Genomic DNA, 21,190 nt, shown 5'->3' with positions numbered 1-21,190 from the left:
TGTCCAGCTCCAACTGCTACACTATCAGGCCACAGGCATTGTGACATCAACTCTCTGGACACTGGCTCTTTTATGGAGTTCTGAATTCTGTTCCACGTGTAGGTATATTTTAGGCCCCATGAAATAGAAATACTATATGGATCACTTAATTCTAAGTCTTAACCTTTTCAAGTTTTATTTCCCTCACATTAAGTTTCAGGATTTGATTGTCAATCAAAAGAAGGTTTAAAACTTCAAATAAAAAATAAGAAAAAAAGACAGAAGCGTGGGGAGGTTAAAAACACTCTAACATTTAATGGTTCAGTTATAGAAGACTGGTTAGACTTTGTCTTAGCTACACAGTGAAATAATATGGAGTCATTTACTAGGATTCAAGCACATGCTCACCAGAAGATTTTCACACTTTATAGTTAGATAAAAGGATTACAAACATGAAAGTTGAATAGGATACCTGTTCTAAGTCAGGTGTGTATGATTTAAGGCACTCAGACCCAGCCAGTCTAGGAACATGAGATGAGGAAGCTCCGGATGTGGACAAAACGGCTTAGATCCACTCCTCCCTGCTCTTCCTGCAAAGAGTAACTTCATCACCTTTCGGGGGGAGGAGGGAACAAAGGTCAAACAAAGCAGAATTCTGAAAGTTGGACAGGAAAGCAGACTGTTTAGGGACCCTAGGCCTGGATAAGCAATACAGCATCAGGACAGAAGCAGGGGGCCTGGTCCTGGTGTTTTCCAACTCTGAATCTAGCAAACGAAGGTGGCTCTAGGGGGCTCATTTCCCCTGGATTTATAAGCCCAGGCTAGCCCAGCACTGGTGGCAAGGAGGCCAGTGTGGGAGCCTCCTGACAGGAAGCAGCAAGGGGGCGTGCTCTTCCCCCTCGCTGGTCCTGACACTCCTCCCCTCCACTGAGAGGCAGTGGGGTGGCCAGTTGGCAGCCCAAAGGGGATCCCACCATATCAAGTATCTTTGTCCTCATTGGCCAGAGGTTCCCTTCTCCCACATAGATGTAGCAGGTGGCTCTAGCCTGGGGAATCGCCTTCTGCTCCATCAGGCAGCATGGTTGGGGGCCTAGGAGCCCCAGTGGCACCAGAGAAACTAAACAGATCAAAATAGCACAGTAAAGCCTCTGAATATTAAATTGTCATTGGAACCTTATCCCACAAAAGTAGGCCAGGACTTGCATTCAAACCTAAGCAGGGTGACTATCTGATAAAATTAAAGATTTTTCAAAGACCTAGTCTCTAACATAATAGCAAAAATATCCAGGATTCAATGGAAAATCACCTGTCAGACCAAGAACTAGAGAAGTAATACCTGAATGAGAAAAGACGATGAATTGATGCTAACAGCAAGATGAATGAAATGTTGGAATTATCCAAAAAGCATTTAAAGCAACCATCCTAAAAAGGCTTCAGCAATCAATAAGAAATCTTCTCGAAATAATGAAAATATAGAAATGTCAGTAAAGAAATGGAAGTTATAACAAAAGAACCAAATAGAAATTATACAACTAAAAAGTACATTAACAGAAACACACACACACATACACACAAACACACACACACACACTGGAATACTACTCAGCCATTAAAAAAGAATAAAGCAATACCATTTTCAGCAATATGGATGGACCTGAAGATCATCATACTAAGTGAAGTAAGCCAGAAAGAGAAATAAAAATGCCATATGATATCACTGATACGTGGAATCTTTAAAAAAGGACACAAGTGAACTTATTTACAAAACAGAGACAGACTCACAGACATAGAAACCAAACTTATGGTTACCAAGGAGAAAGGGGATGGGGAGGGATAAATTGGGAGCTTGGGATTTGCAGATACTAACTACTATATATAAAATAGATAAACAACAAGGTCCTACTGTATAGCACAGGGAACTATATTCAATACCTTGTAATAGCCTATAATGCAAAAGAATATGACAGAATATACATATATATTCACACATATATACATAAGTATATCTGTATATCTGTATATATGTATATATATGTATATCACATATATATTTGAATCACTATGCTGCACACCAGAAATTAACACAACACTGTAAATTGACTATACCTTAATAATAACAATAAAAAAAAGAACCACTGCTCGATATAATTGACTTTGCATGTGACTTCCCTATAGCACCTACAAAAGGATACAGAAGAGGGACTTTCAGCTGTACTAGAATAGTAATGATGTTAAGAAACACATATGTCACTCTTGCTATTTAAGAAGATAGAGGAGAAAGAGAGAAAAATTTAACATTTACTGGACATCTCCATATACCAGGCCTGTGTGAGGCAACTACTATAAACTTCATGTAAGAAAATGAAATAGACTGTGATATTTCCAATTGTAGAGATGAGAAAACTGAGGCAAGAAAGATAAGAGCCACTCATCCAGTTATACAGTAGGAATAACTGGGATGGAAGGAGAATTCAGGTTTTTCTGTCCTTGTGCTTTTTCCTTGTGCTATTTCCTTGTGCTTTTTTTTTTTTTGAAATAGTCGGTAATGTATTCTCGGACAGCACTTGGAGAGAAAAATGTCAAAATGGTAGAAAACTAAAATTTTGGGCTGCTGTCCTATACAGGGCATGAGACTGTCCTTAAGAGTGAGGACCTAGTGATGTAAGGAAAGGAAGGGGCAGCTAGGAAGATCTGCCTTCACTAGGGAGAGGTGGCCATGGAAGAGGAGTTGCTTCACCTTTCAGCAGCCTTGGATTTCAAATGTCAAAGGCGATCAGTTCTAAAGAAGCAGGTTCTCTACCAAATTCCACATGGGCACAGGGAACAGAAAGATGGAAACAAGGAGAAGGACAAGAGTCCTGGACTCCAGGCCCATCCTCCCCGCTTATCTGATAGAGTGGTTGGCAGAGCAGTAAAGCTCCTCGAGTCTGTTGCTGCTTCTCTAGAGTGAATAGATGGTGAATAGATGTTGCGTGGTTTGACATCCAGTTTGGATGCCTTTTATGTCTTTTTCTTGCCTAATTGCTCAGGCTACAATTCCCAGTTCTATTTTGAATAGAAATAAATGACACTTGCTATAGCATTTAATCCTATCAGTATGCTGCTGAATTCATTCTGCTATTTGTTAAGGACGTCTGCATCAATGTTTGTAAGGGAGGTTGGTCTGTCATTTTCTGGTTGGGTCTTTGTCTGGCTTTGGAATCAGGGTAATCCTGGCCGCATAGAACGAGTTAGGAAATGTTCTCTCCTCTTCAAGTTTGTCAACAAGTTCAAGGAAGATTGGTATTAGTTCTTTAAATGTTTGGTAGAATTCATCAGTGAAGTCATCAGGTCCAAGGCTTTTTGTTGGGATGGTTTAAATTACTGATTTAATCATCCCACTAATTATATGTCTATTCAGATTTTCTATTTCTCTGTAATTTAGTCTTGGTAGATTTTTGTGTTTCTAGGAATTTGCCCACTTCTTCTAGATTATCCAATATTTTTGTCCTATAATCGTTCACAGCACTCTCTTGTAATTTTTATTTCTGTACCACCAGTAGCAATATCCCTACTTTCATTTCTGATTTTAGTAACTTGAGTCTTCTTTTTTTTCTTAGTCTAGCTAAAGGTTTCCAATTTTGTTGATCTTTTTGAAGAACCAACTTCTGGTTTCATAGAGTAACTACTGATAAGGAAGCACCTCTGTCATTTTGATAGTTATTTTCTATAATTCTTTCAACTTTTTTATCCCTTATTTCCTGCATTATTGTCTTTTGTGTTCAATTTTTTGTACTGAAATGTTTAAATTTCTTTCTCATTTCCATTATGTATATTCTCTAGCTCTTTTCTTTGTGGTTACTATGGGGATTTATAATACTAAAGTTGTAACACCCTAATTTTGTGTTTACACCAGTTTAACTTCAATAACATACAAAAACTTTGCTCCTTTACAGCTTCATCCCCACCCCTTTTGGTTTTTGATGTTACAAAATTTTATCTCTATAAATTATGTGCCCCAATACACAAATTAATAATTCTTTTAAATGCATTAGTCTCTTAAATTATGTATAAAACAAGATCTGGAGTTCCAGGCCAAGTTTATGATAATACTGTTTATTAGAATAATTGTTTTTTTCCCTTTAAGCATATTAGTCTCTTAAATCATGTATAAAACAAACAGTGCAATTACAAACCATTTTTACAATATTTTACAATAACATCAGCTTTTATAATTGTCTATGTATTTACCTTTATTGAGGTCTCTATTTATCCAGATGGCTTCAAGTTACTGTATACTGTCCTTTTATTTCACTTTGCAGAACTTTCCTGAGCATTGCAGGGCAGGTGTAGTAGTAAGAAACTCCCTCAGCTTTTGTTTATCTGGAAATGTGACAATTTCTTCCTCACTTCTAAAGGACAGCTTGGCTGGAAATAGGATTCTTGGTTGTTAAGTTGCTTTTGTTTTTAGTATTTTGAATATATTTCTTGTTTTCAGGCCTCCAAAGCTTCTGATGAGAAATATTCTAAGAATCTTACTGATTGTCCCCTATATGTGATGACTTTTTTTTTTTTTCTGCTCTGAAGATTCTATCTTTGGTTTTTGAAAGTGTAATTATAATGCATCTTTGCGTGGGTCTCTTTAATTTCAGCTTATTTGCAGTCTGTTAAGCTTCTTGGATGTCTAAATTCATGCCTTTCATCAAATGTGAGAAGTCTAGAGCCATTAATTCTTCAGTTATTCTCTCTGGCCCTTTGTCTCTCTCTTCTTCTGGGATTCCCATGATGTATTTTTTGGTCTGTTTCATGGTATCTCACAGGTCCCTTAGGCTCCATTCACTTTTTTTCAAACAGAATAATTTCCCTTGTCCTATCTTCAAGTTCATTAATTCTTTCTTCTTCCTGTTTGAATCTGTGTTTGAATTCCTCTAGTGAATTTTTCATTTGTTATTGTACTTTTTAGCTCCAGAATTTTTTTGGTTCAATTTTAGGTTTTCTATCTTTTTGATATTTCCATTTTGTTTATACGTCATTTTCTTCACTTTGTCCACATTGTCCTTTAATTCTTTGAATATCTCTTAAGACAATTATTTAACGATGTTAGTTTAGTATATCTGCCATCAAGTCTTTTCCAACACACACACACACACAGGTTGACAGGCACATGGTAGATAAAGAGGCAGATATAATGTAACTTAGATCTTCAGAAGCAGAAGTTGGAAAGATTAAAAAGATGAAAGTGAGAAATTAATGTTCATCTGAATTATTTCTAGTACTATAATCATAGAATGTTACTTTTATTATTTTATGAAACATGTGCACTCATTATGATAAAACATTTCTATAACTATAGCCCTACTCAGTAGGATTTTAAAGTGTACTTAAATTAATTTTTATAAAGAAGACTATTTGTTTTCTGGTTTACTTTTTAAAAAACATTTTCATTGTTTTCAACAGAAACCTGGAAAGTTAATTCATTTGTGCTCTATTTGATAATAAACAGAATGTAATCTACAAAATATATACGGCATTCTTAAAAGAAAGGAAGGGAGAATATTTCTTTTAAAGCACTAAGTTTCATTGTTTCTTAAACCAATGGATTTTAACTGTACTACCATACTGACACATTAATAATGGCAAGCAAATAAGGAAAAGTATTTAAATTCTAATATATAGGTTTCAGTCTTTTAATTAATTAATATGTGAACTCAGAAATTTAGGTTAACAGAATTTTGCTCTCTTGTAATAGGTCAAAAAGTCTTATTTCATATTAGTCTGAACTAAAGACTTTATCTCTGTAGAGAGATTTTACCATCTACAAACTGGACAATTCAGTTCAAGAATATTTTGTCATCTCCTTTCAACACTGAACCTTTATACATTGTTTTGATGTGACCATATTTCTGTTTCAGATGTAATCAAGATGAGCCTTGTAAGATGAATCCTGTAAGGAGGTATTCTGTAAATCAACATACTACAACTACTAGGAGCTGTAAAAACAAAGGGTTCAGCTTGCAGTGAGACACATTTCTCCTGAATGACAAAGGAAATAATATCTTATAGCTATGGATGTTGTGAATGTCCCATAAATTAGAAAAGACTAGAAAAATAGGCAAATTCTCAAATGGCTATAGTGAAGTATGTTCCATTTACTGTGTCACCTTTGAAGTATGATACAAATGAACAAAAAGTATATAAATTAGCCCTCATTTTAAAGAATTGACCAAAATAGTGAATGAGTGTGAAACTCCTCTTCTCATAAAATAAAACATGTTAAGCAAAGATTAGTTGAAAATAAAAAATTTCTATTTACTTTGACAAGTAGTTACCAGAGTGGATATACTTATTTTTTTAAATACAAATACATTACCCTTCTACACACACACAACAGTTATAATTTCTCAAATTTCTAAAAATAAGTCTGCCAGAGAGAACTACAATCTCCTTAATTCATATGCCTTAACCCTTCAATGCAGAACCACAGCATTTTACAATGTAAACATGCAGAAAAGGGCTCTGAAAAGAGGGACCTGTATCAAGTCAGAAAGGAAGAGAGAACCTGATACTTTCTGGGTTGACTGAGATAAAACAAGATGACTTCTCTCATTTTATATTGTCACTAAATCTAAAATAATTATTCTAACAAGGGATAGGCTGGTTCTGATTTTTTACTTCTCTACCTACTGCTACACTATACTGGAAAAATAATATTAAAAACCCCAGTGTAAACTAATTTTACATGTGCCAAATATAGCATCTTCTTCATCATCTGGGACAAATAATACAAAATGTAAATCACTGATTTGAATTAAAGGCTCTAAGTCTTAAATATCCAATTCTCCAAAAACAAGCAATTAGAAAAAGAAAAATTATCAAATATTCTAAGCATTATTTTTTATACTTATAAGACTAAAGCCTTTGTATAAATAAAAAATGTACTTCTATGAAATACACATACAACACAAACTAATGAACTGCATTAGAAATTCATAAAATCTTAAACGCTTAGCCCAGAAGTATACATAAATTTCTGTAAGTGAAAAATATTGCAAACAAAAATAACTTATTACCCTATCATGATACAGTACTGGATTTATGAGTGCAGTAAAAATGAACACTGAGGTCACTTTTTGAAAAAAAATGGTGATTTTTCAAAGAACATCAAATACTTGATTTTTATAAAGTTTTTGGGGGGTTTTGACTTTATAATAAATATGTAATAAATATCTGTAGTACATAGTACGTGCTGAGTGCTTATCTTTCTCCATTTGAAAGTCTTTCTCCAGAGTCATAATGTCTTAGAGGCATCCCAGAGGGTGGGGAGTTGGGGTGTTGCAGCAAGTCCATTAACAAAGCAATCTTATTATCAATGTGCTCCTGGAGTTTATATATTCGCTGATCAATGTAGTCCGTAAGCTTCTTTTCCATCAGTTCCATATTTTTAGAAAGGATCTTTTCTAAGTAGAAACAAACAGGTTGCTCTTCCACTCTATAAGTAAATTAAAAAAAATAATATAAAATTATCCCTAATATTGTAACAAAAACAACCAAACTACAGTACAAGCAGCAGCCAACGTAAATTGCTGAAATTTGTCTCTACACTGTGCTTGGTCTCCTTACAACATGTTTCAGGTTCTAAAACACATACACAACAGACGACCACAATCTTGAATGCCCAAAGTATTCGCATTTCTTCAATTCTTTACTTAAGCATTCAACTGAAATGAGAATATAAAAATGAAGATGACAGAATTTCTAGCCTCAAAGAAAAGCAAGTCTTTAGAAAAGTTCTTTTTGATTCTGAGCTCAAAATCAAGAATGATCATGCTGATTTTTTTTTTTTAAGGTTTCCATGTCTGTCTTCCAAGTAATTCCCCAAGCAACCATACAATTTAAATAGTTTTTCTCTTTTTTCATTCACACAACCTTATCAAATTACTGGAACCTCCACTGAACAACTGTGTTTAGGTTTTAGTGTGGACAGAAGTTTTCATTTCTCTGGGATAAATGCCCAGGAATACAATTGCTGACTCACATGGTAACTGTATCTTAGCTATTAGAAACGGCCAAAATACATTTTAGAGGGACTGTACCATTTTTAGTCCCCACCAGTGATGTATGAAAGATCCAGTTTCTCCGCATCCTGATCAGTATCTGGTATTCCTACCATTTTTTAAACTTTTACTTTAGCCATTTGAATAAATGTAAAGTGGTATCTTGTGGGTTTAATACGTGTTTCCTTAACAGCCACAAGACCAATGTTGATCATCTTTTCACGTGCTGATTTGCTATCGGTACATCCTCTCGGGTAAAACGTCTCTTTATGTCTTTTCCCCATGTCCTAACTGGATTTTTAAAATGTTGAGTTTTGACAGTTCTCTTTATATTTTAGATATAAGCCATTTGTTGCATTTGTAATTTGCAAATATTCTGTCCCACTTTGTAACTTGTATTCTATTCCCTTAAGAGAGTCTTTCACAGGGCAGAAGATTAACATTTTCATGGCATCCAATATATCAAGTTTTCAACTATCCTGCTTTTGGTGTCATATCTCAGAAGTCTTTAGGTCTCCAAGATTGTCTCCTATTTATTATTAGAAAAGTTTTATAGCTTTATGTTTTACATTTTAGTCCGTGATCCATTTTTAGTTAATTTTTGTATAAGGAATGAAGTTTAGGTCATGTTTTACTTTTCACCCAGTGGATATCCAGTTGCCCCAGCACCATGTGTTAAAGACTATTCTTTTATTGAATCGCTGTTGCATCTTTGTCAAAATCAGTTGAGTAGATTCGTGTGGGTCTATTTCTGGGCCCTTTATTATGTTCCGTTGACCTATGAGTCTGTCCCTCTGCCCACACTACACAGTCTTGAATACTCTCCCTGTGTAAGACTTGACATTGGGAAGAGCGATTCCTCCCATTTCATTCCTCTTTTCCAAAGGTTGCTTTAGCGATTCTACCTCTTTTGCCTTTCATATAATTTTTAAAAATAACCTTGTCTATGTCTACAAAGTATTGTGCTGGGATATAATATGCATTACTTTAAGCCTGCATATCCATGGGGGAGAACTGACAACTTTACTGTGTTAGAAACTGAATTTGTAATTTACAAGTTCCCAGGAAAGAAGTGGGAGGTTATAGCTTACTGGTAGAGTGCATGAGGTCCTCCTTTCAATCCCCACTACCTCCATTTAAAAAATAAGTAAATCAACAAATGAATAAATAAACCTAGTTACCATCCCCCCAACCCCCCCCAAAAAACCAAAAAAAACCCCTAGTTAAAAAAATAATAACACCATTAAAAAAAAACTTCCCAGGAAAAAAATATCATGGCCCAGCTGGTTTCATTGGAGAATTCTACCAAACATTTTAAGAAGAGTTAACATAAAATATACACAATCTCTTCTAAGATGTAGAACTCGTTTTATGAGGCCAATATTACCCTAATAGAAAACCAAAGACAATGTAAGGAAAATACTGACGAGTATCCCTAATAAATTAGATGCAAAAATATTCAGCAAAATGTTAAGTCAAATTCAGCATTGTATAAAAAAGAATTATAGCCCATGAATAAGTGGGATTTATTCTAGGTATACAAGGTGGGTTCAATTTTTGAAATTAATATAATTCACTATATCAACAGACTATAGGATAAAATGCATATGTTCATATTAATTGCCAAAGAAAAAATATTTGACAAAATCCTGTACTCATCTATGACAAAAGACACTCTCAGATAACTAGAAACTAAGGAACGCTAAGCCCCACAGTCCCTAAGCAATCTGACTTCTTTCCACCTTTTGGAATCACTGTATGTTTGCTGCAATATGTCCAGGGATTTTCAGAACAGGGACATTCCACTTCAGCTAGACCCAGAAGAAGTTTTAAAATCTGTTTTAGTTTTTCTTTGTTTGTTTCCATATCCTAAAGCCGTTAGTTAACACTGATAAAGACTATGAACAGTTGAAGACTACTGCTGCCTTTCCATTTCCATGCTGAATAAGAACCATTTTTTCCAATTATGTACTAAACTCCTCAAATTTCAATGCTGTTGGAGACATTCAGAAAATTTCAACCAATACAACTACCTCATTTTACATGTGAAAAAAACTAAGCCTAAAGATTTAAACAGTAAGAAAAAAAGAGTTAATCCAGAACTATGAACAGAGTCCTGAATTCCAAGTCGAGTGCAACGTTTGGACACAGTACATCTACATAAGGACGGGGAACATGCTAACACTTAGGCACACCTCACTCAAAGCAGGCGGGCAAAACACTGAAGTTACGTGATCAGAGGGTAAGGGCCTATACGCTATAAATAACTCAGAGCTCAAAAATGTGTAGATGCCTCCAAAATCGGCCTATGTCACACAATATCTACAAACACTGATACAAGGCTCACTTCATACAATTAGGCGAACATGGACATATGGTTACAAAGCTCCTCTCCATCCACACACGTAACTCTACTCCAGCCCTTACCTGATGCTCACTCTCCTTCCACAAAATGCCTGAGATGTGCTCCACACCTCCACGCCTCCAGTTTTACACACCTCCTCCATATTCTACTCTGCAGAACTTTCCTCTAAGTGTCTTAATGGTAAAATGTAAAACCTCCTAAAATTACTCTGGAAACATTTGTAGGCAGTAGTTTCTGAAAAAACCTGTTCTCCTCCAGCTGCCTCTCCCACCCAGCAAAGCTAAGCCCCACTTGCCCTGAGCACTTACGTGACACCAACAGTGCCTTCAGTGGGCGCGGTGATGCCTTCCTGCCACTTGCTGGTAGGCCCCACACGGAGATGGCTCACTTGGCTGCATAAATTCTGCAAGAGAGGCAGCAGCTCGGAGTTGGGTACATGTGAGCTGTCACTCGCCTTCTTTGGTAAGAAAGAAGATACTGCTTTCTTAAGATCATTCTCAAGAAGAGAATGGTTTTGTGGCACAATTTTACACTCCTGGAAGTTTGTGATGGCTCCTCCACCAGCTGGCTGCACACTTTTATCAACGGAAGCTTTGAAGTCTTCAGTCACGTTTTCGGATGTCAATCCAGTTCTGAAAGGAAAAGGTGTGGAGGATAACTTGGCGAAGGCTCCTGAGGTAGACGAGGAGTGTAGTCCAATCATATGCTTGTATCCGGAATTTCCCAAAACCGACTGAAGCTGCTCTCCAATGGGAACGCAATGCTAAGCAAGAGAAATATGGAAATATTAACACTAATCATGAGGGCAGCTCCTTCCAGAGTGGCTGACAGTCAGGCACTGCGCCTTCCTTCACTCGATCCCTAGTATATCCAGACGGAGTCGGCCACCGTCACCGTCGCACTGTTAAGTTGCGGAGACCGAGACTAAAGGTGACTTGGCCAAGGTACACAACCAGTCAGTGGCAGGACCGGGACCAGGACCCCAGGCCGCCTACCTCTAGAGCCAGGACTTTTAATCGTTTCACTGAAGTTTTGCTAAGGAAAATACTGAAATAAATATCACTCCTCGTAAAGTTGCACGGGCATATTTTAATGTTTCCACCAAAGGCCTCCTTAATTTACGGTAATAAAATGCAGTATTCTCAACTGAGTCACGATAACTGATCCCTTTCATACAATTAAAAGTCACCTGTCCACTTTCACATGTGGTAAGCCAACCTAAGGATATCTTTTGCAACTCATTTTTCGTGGAAGTTACACTAGCTAGTTACATACTTAGAGTCTGATGATCTATGGGTACACTTGTGACATTTTTCAGTGACTAAAATGAGCCACCTATTGTCTGTGTCAGATTTAATAATTTGTAAGGATAATCCACTATGTTGTGGCCTCAGCCCAGCCAGCTGTGCTACGTGACTTCCTGAGAAGCCCTGGCTCACCTCTGAGAGGAGGTCACATGTCTCCTCTACAGGGCATGTTCTTGCTATGCTGTCCAGTATTTCGAGAGGAGAAAAGCGAATCTGCCCCCAGCCTAGACAGCCGTTAGCAATTCTGAACACAGAGCTCTGCTAGAGAGACTTACCAGGGGACAGCATCTTATTCTCATTGTTGCTCAGTACCTGGTGAAAGAGTCTGACGAAATATTATTCAATAGCTAAAGACACTCACTCCATATATTTTATAAATATTATAAAAAATAATTACTGGATAAGCTACCCACAAAGTCATTCATTTATCAAATATTTACCAGAAATCTACCCTGTGTTAGGTTCTGTTTCAGGCACTGGAAATAAGACAGTGAACAAAACAAATAATAACTTGAATATGTACCCTCAGATTTCTGAAACATTAAGTATTTATCTCTGATCATCTTGTAAGATTTCTGAAAAGATTATGTTTAGCTTTTTTAATAAGAATTCAAACAAATATCACCTGGAGAAAGCATGGAGAAAAAGATATTTCTATTTCAAAGGTGAAAAATAAACAGTGTAAATCTTGAATAACTAAATATATTTTCTTTGAGAAAATGGGGCACGTCGTTCCTTCAGGTAACATTAAATGACAACTACACTGCTAGGCCCTCTGATACAGAATTCCTATTCAATTACTCTCAATTGCTCAAGCAAAAACAAATCAATTAGCACACTTGAACTTCAAATACAAGTAAATAAGGAAATCACTTAAATAAAACTTTCCAGAGAACAAGGAGCCACAAGGGACAGGAGAAGCAGGGAGGGCCCAGGAAGCTGCTCCCAGGTCCTCTCCTTCCCCTTCAGGACAGGCCCTGCCCCGAGGGACACACGAAGGCTCCACAGTGTGAGTGTGCGCTCACCACCCCCGCCAGTTCTCACCACAAAACATCCCTACTTTATACTCGACGGAAGGTTACAGGGCTCACATGACCCTTTCCAGAAAGACATTCCGTGGCTTCCAGGTTTGTTAACAATAATCAGTCCTAAAGAGCCAGGTATCTCCTGTAAGAATCGTTCTATAAATACAGCCTCCCCACTAGAAAGAGGTCCTTTATTAGCATGTTTAAAAGGAGATTTAACTGGATCATCTGTTTCTCAGGTGCTCCCCAAGTGTCCCTACATGTAATGATTTAGCACAGGTCGGGGTGGGGAACAGGTTACAACACATCTGCTGGGTGGGAGGGCTTGTGTTTCTACATGACAGAAAGTGCCAGAAGGTACACACCAAGCTGGGGAACAGAATGAGAGCTGGGAAAGCACTCTTATGATTTACCCAATGCACTTCTGAACTGACTGAAATCCATGGCAAAGAAAGAGTATTATTTTGGGAAACAAAAAATCCTTAAAGACCTGACCAAAACAACAAGAGCAGCAACAAGCAAACTACTATCCATACCATTTTTTTCCAAAGTCAAGTTTTTAAAACATAAAAATCAGTCCATGCACTGATTTTATTTTCATTAACCCCCTTTAATGTCTCCAAAATCTTGTAATACACAATAAATTTTTTTCTTGTTTTTATGTTTTCAATCTGTCTTCACTGGATCCTTCCCCTCAAACACCTGTTCTTAAAATACACTATGCATAAGACTCACCTTACATTGCCTGTTTATAATAACTGATTCCTGGATCTTGCCCTCTGGATTTCAACTCATTGGTGAGGACCAGTATTCTCTACTTGATAAACATTCTAAAGGATTCTACTAAGGGCAGCCTCCTTATCTCTGTCATTCTGCCTGCCTCCATATTGCAACTACCCCCTTACTACCTAATCCCTCAGATCTGGTTTCCATCTCACCACTATTCAAACTGATCCCCTAAAGATCTCCAAGGAATACTTGGTTGATAATTCAAAGAGCATATATACTGTATATTTATTAGGAGCCATACACAAGACAGACAGGTTCCTGCTCCCACAAAGCTTATATTTTAGTAAGATAAACAGAATACTATATAAACAACAACAAAAATAGTGAAGAAAGTGATGATGAAAATATGATACAGATATTGATGATGAAAATATGATACAGATGAAAATATGATACAGAAATGTGAATATTTTAAACTGGGTGGTTGGGGAAGGTCTCATTCAAAAGGGAATATTTAAGATGAGACTGGAGTAACAAGAAAAAGGCAGACTCACTAAGAGCAGGAGGAGAGGTTTCTGGCCAAAGAGAACAGTAAGAGTGCACAGGCCCCCAGGAAGGAGCACATCTGGCTGTCTGCGGAACACACACATCAGAATGCCTAGAGCAAGGCGTCTCCGTGGCAGGAGATGAGGCTGAGGGGGCAAGGAGGGCCCAGGTCTCAGATGACAGGGTAAGGATCTGGCTTAATCCTGAGTGTGATGGAAGCAGCCAGGGGGTTTACACAGGGGAAGGAAGAGTCCAATTTACCCTGTCAGATCATTCTGGGTGCACTGCGGAGACGGACCGCGGTGGAGCACGAGGACCAGCTAGGACCCGCCTGAGGTAAGGAGGTGAGATGATGGCAGCAGAGAAAGGAAAGCATGGACCCTGTCCTTTCTGAAACTCTCCTTTCCACGGTTTCCACAATCATCATCACCTCTCCTGGGTCTCCTATGTCTGCCCACTGCTCCAACGACACTTGTACTGAATTAATATTGGCAAATCTCACAAAAGTCACATGAGGTTTTCATTTGTACTACTTGTTTTAAACTTTCACATTCATCCTGTGATATGAGCAGTATTATCATTTAGATTGGAAACAAGGAGAATCTCTATTCACTGCTGTCTCTGCTCCTCTGGTTCGTTCCCTCTCCCTGTATGCTTACCAAACGTATCTACTCTCTAGGGTCTTTGCTCCAGTCTCTCCCTTCACCACCTGCCTGTCACCCACGAGGGGTGCTCTTCCCAAACCTCTACCACCCAGACCTGTGTTTCCAAATGCTCCCAGCAGCATCCCAGGGAAGGTTTTTATTCACATCTAAAACTCAGTACTCCCCAAATTACACTCCTTTTCCTCCCAAAGCCACCTCCTCTCTTGGTCCCTCCTTGGCATATTACTGGCATCGCCACTTTCAAAACCTTAGCTTCACGTTTGAGTCTGTTTTTCTCCAACAATACCAATATTAAGTTGTCAAGTCCCAATGGCCCCACTGTTTTCGCATCTCACAATCCAGCATCAGGTTACTCCGTCCAACTCTAGGCTTATTAACCCTCATCTGGACGAGGGAAATAACAGAGGGCTGCTTTCCTTCATGTGGCCTCCACTTCTACTGACTCATCTTTCCTACTGATTCATCCTGTGCATAACAACGGATTAGAATTTATTCAGACCTAGGTTGAAAATGCCTACAAACGTTCAAACAGCATTCAAAATCCTCTGTGATCCCACCCCAGTCCCCGTCCCTTCTTCACTCCAGAAAAACGAACTTCTATTCATTTCCTACCTACATTCCATTCCTTCCAGCACTGAAGATTTCATCCATGCTGTTTTCTACCTGTCCAGGAGTATCCTGCAAACCTACCTGCCCAATCCCTCCCTTCTTCTTTCAAGGTCTAGATAAAACGCTACTTCCTGTAATGAGCTTTCCCAGTCCCCCTCGTCATCCCCCACTTAGATGCCCTACCTCACCCAACAACACCATCAAGCTCCTTAGGGACAGACTGCAGACTGACCTTTGAGCCTCCTAAAGGAACCAAAACAGTGCTTTATTCTCTCAGAAGGTGCTTAAAAAACACTTGCTGAATGAATGAGCAAGAGAATTCATGGCACACTGTGGAGACTGTAACAAACATACCGCTTCTGAAAGACAGTAGGTCCACAAAATGCTGTTTTTACATAAGTCCGTAAGGGTAACACTCAAATCAGCAATAAAAGTTGAAAGAAAAAAATGTAAGTCAGCACATGTCCTTTCAAAAAGCCATCATTTAAAACTGTTAATGGCATCAGAAAAGAAATCCATTTCTACTCACCTGCTGCTGAAATCTAACCATATTCATCAACTGCTGAGCTCCAGGTGATAACTTTGACCCCATGGACTCCATGATGGTTTGGACCCTCTCCAGGTCTATCCTTGATCCTAGAGCAGGAGAGCTTGCGGAGGAATTTGTGGAAACTGGCCTCACGTGTACCACCATTTTACTGATGAACACACACTGCCTTTCCCCAAAGGAGAGCAACTGTTATAATACAAAAGCGCAGCAAAATTAATAATGATATTAAAAACAATCATCATTTAAGGCCACTTCTTGTTAATCCTGAAGAGTGAATCATTCAAGAATCTAAAAATTAACTTCAAGAACATTTTTAGGTTTTCTCTAGAATATTCACAGTCAGAAAAAGACTCAAAGAATAATGTAATGTTTTAAAAGTCCTTATAAAATAAAGTATTATGTGTAAAGGAATTAAAGATAAACTATACCAATCTGAGACCTTAACATACTGAAACTTGCTATAGCATTATTTAATGTAAGGCTGTCCAGAATCTCATGCAAAGTGTTTGCTGAAATACTAAATATAAGTCAGAATTTTAGAATTTAGAACCATAAGGAAAAGTCAAGATAACAGAATAGAGCTCAACAGTTTACCCTTAGAAATGATGAATTCAGCATGATTTTCTAACTTTTCAAAAGATTAAATGAAGGTCAGGCTTTGAGCCTTGTTTTCCTGGCTTCTATCCCAGGAACTTTTCCAATGCTTTATGCTGCCTCGTCTTGTCCACGCTTCTAAACCAAGACATTTCATGTGTGGTGTGGGAGAGCAAAGGAGCAGAGTGGATAGAAAGCAGGACTGAGAAGCAGACAGGCCTGAGTTCAGTGATGACTCTGCCTGGATGCCGCTGGGTAAATGTCAACCAGAGTCAGGAGTAAAATGATTTCACGTGGTTGTTTTAAGCATTATGTGTTAAAATTTCCAGTATATATCATTGAGTAAATGCTCAAAGCTATGCAGCAGTAACCATTACTTGTAACTTTCACACACTGCTGCCCCAGCTGAAGCCCTCACAGACCCAAGGATTCCCTAAATGAAACACTCTGTGCCCGGCCTGGCTCTCCCACAGCACAGTTACACACACCATTCAGCTTCAGAGACACAGCAAACCCATAAATCACACAGACGCAGGTGAATACAGACCCATGAAGTAAAAACTCAGCACGGCCCCAAAGACGTGACTCAGCAACACGGAAGGAAATAGCGCATGAAATGCATACACCCACATTCCAACCTCCACGTTGTCCCTCTTCTGCTTTTTAACCTGAAAGCCTTTCTCACTAGGGAACGTGGCACCTATTATTCACACTGAATTGACTTATCATGTGTCTTGACCACTGTAATACTCTCAACGTTGAGGCCTTCATTCCAATTTATTTCATAAATGCCAATCCCTAAGTGCTCAGAACAGTATCTGGCATCAACAGGCACTCAAATGTTTCTTGGATAACGAGTCACTTTATTTAAGTGGCTTTGGAAGCTATTACTATATCCACCTAAAACAACATCTTGAGACAATCAGTTCTGTGGTCTTCTGTAAACAATAATCAGCACAGAATTGTAGACATAAAAATAATCAATCCAAGGATTTATTTTCTTCCATCCCCTAGTATTACCCATGAAGTAGGTCCAAACAGGTGAAGAAACTTGCCCAGGGTTCCTCTGCTCGTCAGCAAGAGAGCACATTTAGTAGTCAGGGCTTGTGACTTCCAGCTCAGCACCCTTTCCCTAGACCCTGACGACATCACTGAAGTTCACCTTAACGATACTTTTCATGCTGAAGACACCAGTCCAGATCCCTTTCACTTTGTGGTGCCCTTGTCTGAAACGTCTCTAATTGTGTTCTATCTCTTTATCTATTTAGATATTTGGGGACCAAAACTGCTTGTGGTTTTCTTGCCACTTTACTTTTCTATAAAGAGAAAAAAAAGTTTTTAATTCAGTTTCTCGAGGCTGAAAAGTTCAATACTGCTCTATTAACAATAGGACATGACATGATCATGGCTAATAAATGGTCAAATTTTAACAGAAGAATGTTGATAAGTTTTTAGAATAGAGCTTTTTTTAACATGTTTCCTAAGTATTTCTGAACTAAAACCAGGGACTAAACGGGACTAAGTACATTACCAAACAAACAGAAAAGAAGTACATAGAGTAGAAGAGCAATTGTAGTTTTCAACTCAGTTAAAATGTGGGAACGACTTACCTTTAGTTTACAAGCATGTGTGGAAGACTCCAATTTTAGGTAATTTTTGTACAAAGTAATCTTTTCATGTTCACTAAAAATAAAAGAGTTAATTTATTAAAAATTTCATAATTATCACTTTAAACAGTTACATTTAAAAATAAAGCTTTCCAGGGCAACATTCAGCTCCTTAGATTCAGTCTTCCTGGTGAGGCAAAAAGAGTTGGGGCTTCCTTCCGAATTGCACTCAGTATAAAGATGGCATCTGCCACTTACTAGCTATAAAGGAGAATTAAATTAGATATCAAATGTATAATCACGTAGCACAGAGCATGTTTCAAAGCTCAGTAACTTGTCTGTTATATTCAACATGCACAGGCTATGAAACAGTTCATATTTTGATTCATATTAAAAAAAGATTAAGACAGAATCATCGCAAGAAATCAGAAAAAAAAATCAGAAAGTCTAATAATGGGTTAAATGTGCCTGTATGGTGCAGTCTGGGCTCATGCGGTATTTGTATGGGTTTCCTACAAGAAAATGTTCAAAGTTCCAGACTGACTGACAAATTCATTTTTGGAAAACAGATCCCTGTGAGTTAAACAAAACAGACTAGAAACATTTATCAGCACTTTATACCAGCAAAACTCTTCCACTAACTAGGTATGACCGTCTACCAACTTTTCTCTCTTCCATTAGCTCTCAATTTCTATATTTATAAAAACAACCAGGCTCATCCAGACTGTCTTTAAGATTCCTAAAGGTCTAAACCTCTATGTCCGTTGGTATGTTTTTATCTACTCTCCCCTTGTGTCTGACGCTAATATTAGGGAATCAATAAATATGCAAAAGCTGAAGAAAACAAAACAGTACTTCACAAGAACACCTGCACATGCGTAGGTCACAAACCTGTCGTCCAGAACATTACAAACATTCTTGCCCCTACTGGTTCCACAGTACTCCTCTCCTAAGTAGACTTCCATATTTCTTGCTGAACTTAAAATGCCAATAGAAACGATTTCTTCACCTCCACCAGGGTCACATCTCAGGTAAAGGAAGCAGGGGTTTTCATCTTGGCTGTTCAGGTTCCTTTGCAAAACCACCAGGTCCTGGCTGTAAAGAAAATGAAGACTATTACACCGCACAGTTCGCTGAACACTCTTCCTAACCCACCTATTGGGCCCCAGGGCTTGCCATTTTATCCAATTCATTTACATGTGCATTCGGAGTCCAAGCGCCTTGCAACGCATTGAACAAATGCTCAATACAGAATTCCTAAAGAAACGATGTTTTAGACATCAGGGCTCTCCATTCTATTTTCCCCTTGACTTCTCCATTCTAAGAACTCTCTGTAATTGCCTCTCCAGGTAAATAAATTTACTAAGCAGCTAGTGTGAATAACAAAATAGTTCAGAATGGGAGGGTGGGGGCGTGCAGAATGGAATAAAGGCCAAAAGTGTGTCCTTTTCAAGATTAAGCTGATGAAGACGTTCGACAATTTTTTTTAAAAGCCTATTTTGGTAGATAGGAGGTTTCTGTGTTTCCAGATAGACGATTCCGCTTCTGACAAGGGCGTCAGAAGCCGACGTGACGGGCACAAGGGGATGTGTGTGAAAGGCCCAGTTCCCTGGTCACCTGCCCCGAGAACCCAGCATCCGACACTGACTGGAGTCGCCGCCGGTTCCCGCGGTCCCGCCCCCGCCCTCGGACACTCGGGCCCTGCCCAGTGGCCCTCGCCGCACGCCCGGACCCGTCGCCAGCTGGGCTCCCGGACCCGGGCCCAGACCGTGTCCCCCCCCGACCCCCGATCCGCTCCCGGCTCCCCCAGCAGCGGGGCTGTCGCAGAGCACAACCCCAGTCCCGAGGGCCCGGCGCACCTCGTGTCAGGCGGCGCCAGCAGCTCCTCCCAGTGGGCGTCCCGGGCGCCGAGATCAGCCCGGGTGAGATGGAGCCTCTGGGCCAGGGCTCCGCAGGCGGCATCCCAGGAAGAGGCCAGCGACGGGCGGCGGGTCAGCGGCCAGTCCACGGTCCCGGTCTCCATTCGGCCACCTCCAGAGCAGGCCAGGCCCGGAACCCCTCTTCCAGTGTTTGAGTTTCCGCCAGACAGAGGGAAGGTGAAGGAGTAGAGCGACTTCCGCCTTCCCGGGCTCCAAACCTACGGCTTCTTGCCTCTTCTTGCTACTGTAGACACGCACGCGCGTGCGGCCTGAGTGGTTAAAAAGGTTCAAAACCTGAGGGGAAGAGCTCAAGGCCGGAGCATGCGCACTGACAGCACCTCGTCCAGCCGGTCGGCTGTGCGCAGGAGCAGTCGGTGCGCGCGGAATCCGGTGCTTTTTCGGGGTTGGCAGCAGAGAAGTAGCAGGTGGTGTGGATGCCCGTTGCCAGGCGGATCCGGAATGTTGGTCCAATGAGGGCAGTCGGTCGTGATGTAGGTGTGGTGTCGTGACCCACGCGACCTGAAGGGCCTCCTTTGACCCTCGCTGCCTCTGGAGTTCGCGGGGCTCTGGACGCGGCGGCGGCCTGCGGTGGAGTCCGCTTCTCTTTTGACTCCTCACCCCGCTCGCCTCTCACGTTCCCTCCTCGGAGGGTGTCGGGTGGATGCCGGCAGTTAGGCTTCCCCAGGAAGGGGTTCGGACGGTGTCCCCGAGCGGCCATGGGGCGGTGGCGGGAGGTGTCCGGGAAGCTGTGGGTGCCCGTGACGTCCCCTCTCAGCTGCCGCCGGGCTGCGCGGCGGGGACCGGCGAGCTCGGGCGCCCAGGCCGCAGTCCCGGGGCCGCCGCGCTGGCTGGAAGGTGGAAAGGGACCTGGGCCCGAGGGGGAGTGCGCTGTGCCGGGTCTGCCCTCCTGCGCCGGGAAGAGCTGTATGAGTTTGGCCTTGGGTCTTTGCTGAAGTAGAAGCTGAGCTGGACTGGAAGGTCCTTTGCCCTGTGAGTCGGAGAAGTGGGAGCCGTTGGGAGTTTCTAGATGCCCCGCGGGATCGGGAGGTAGATGATGCCTCTCTGTCCCTTTCTGTGCACCCCACCTTGTGGAAAAAGTGGAGAGTAGATTAAAATAAAATTGTAATGTCAGCATTCTGTAAATTTGGCCTGTCACTCATGTATTGGTTGTACCTTTTTATGTGGTGGTTACCAATCACAAGTTATGTTTCATGACAGTATATTTTTAATGCAATTAAAGAATTTTCTACTAGACTTACCTT

General features: G+C 40.1%; 1 protein-coding gene across 2 annotated transcripts; it reads right to left on the bottom strand.

Annotated features, from left to right (window-relative positions):
- Positions 1–5,514: 5,514 nt before the first annotated feature.
- Positions 5,515–20,274, bottom strand: C11H10orf88 (chromosome 11 C10orf88 homolog). 2 transcript variants are annotated; one of them, XM_031674048.2, is made up of 6 exons: positions 19,869–20,271; positions 18,901–19,104; positions 18,013–18,085; positions 15,788–15,994; positions 10,686–11,140; positions 5,515–7,447 (listed from the first exon to the last, which is right to left on the bottom strand). In XM_031674048.2, exons 1-6 carry the CDS (start codon positions 20,030–20,032, stop codon positions 7,213–7,215), a joined length of 1,338 nt encoding a protein of 445 aa, XP_031529908.2. In that variant the 5' UTR covers positions 20,033–20,271; the 3' UTR covers positions 5,515–7,212. The 2 variants fall into 2 exon arrangements, with proteins under 2 accessions (XP_031529908.2, XP_031529907.2); XM_031674047.2 differs by lacking the exon at positions 5,515–7,447 and having other exon boundaries at positions 10,878–11,009; positions 19,869–20,274.
- Positions 20,275–21,190: the final 916 nt, after the last annotated feature.

The sequence above is a fragment of the Vicugna pacos genome, chromosome 11, assembly GCF_048564905.1.
Source record: "Vicugna pacos chromosome 11, VicPac4, whole genome shotgun sequence".
In the NCBI taxonomy this organism is placed as follows: domain Eukaryota; kingdom Metazoa; phylum Chordata; class Mammalia; order Artiodactyla; family Camelidae; genus Vicugna; species Vicugna pacos.
The sequence above is the reverse complement of the archived record's forward strand: the minus strand, read 5'-3'. Positions and strand labels throughout refer to the sequence as shown.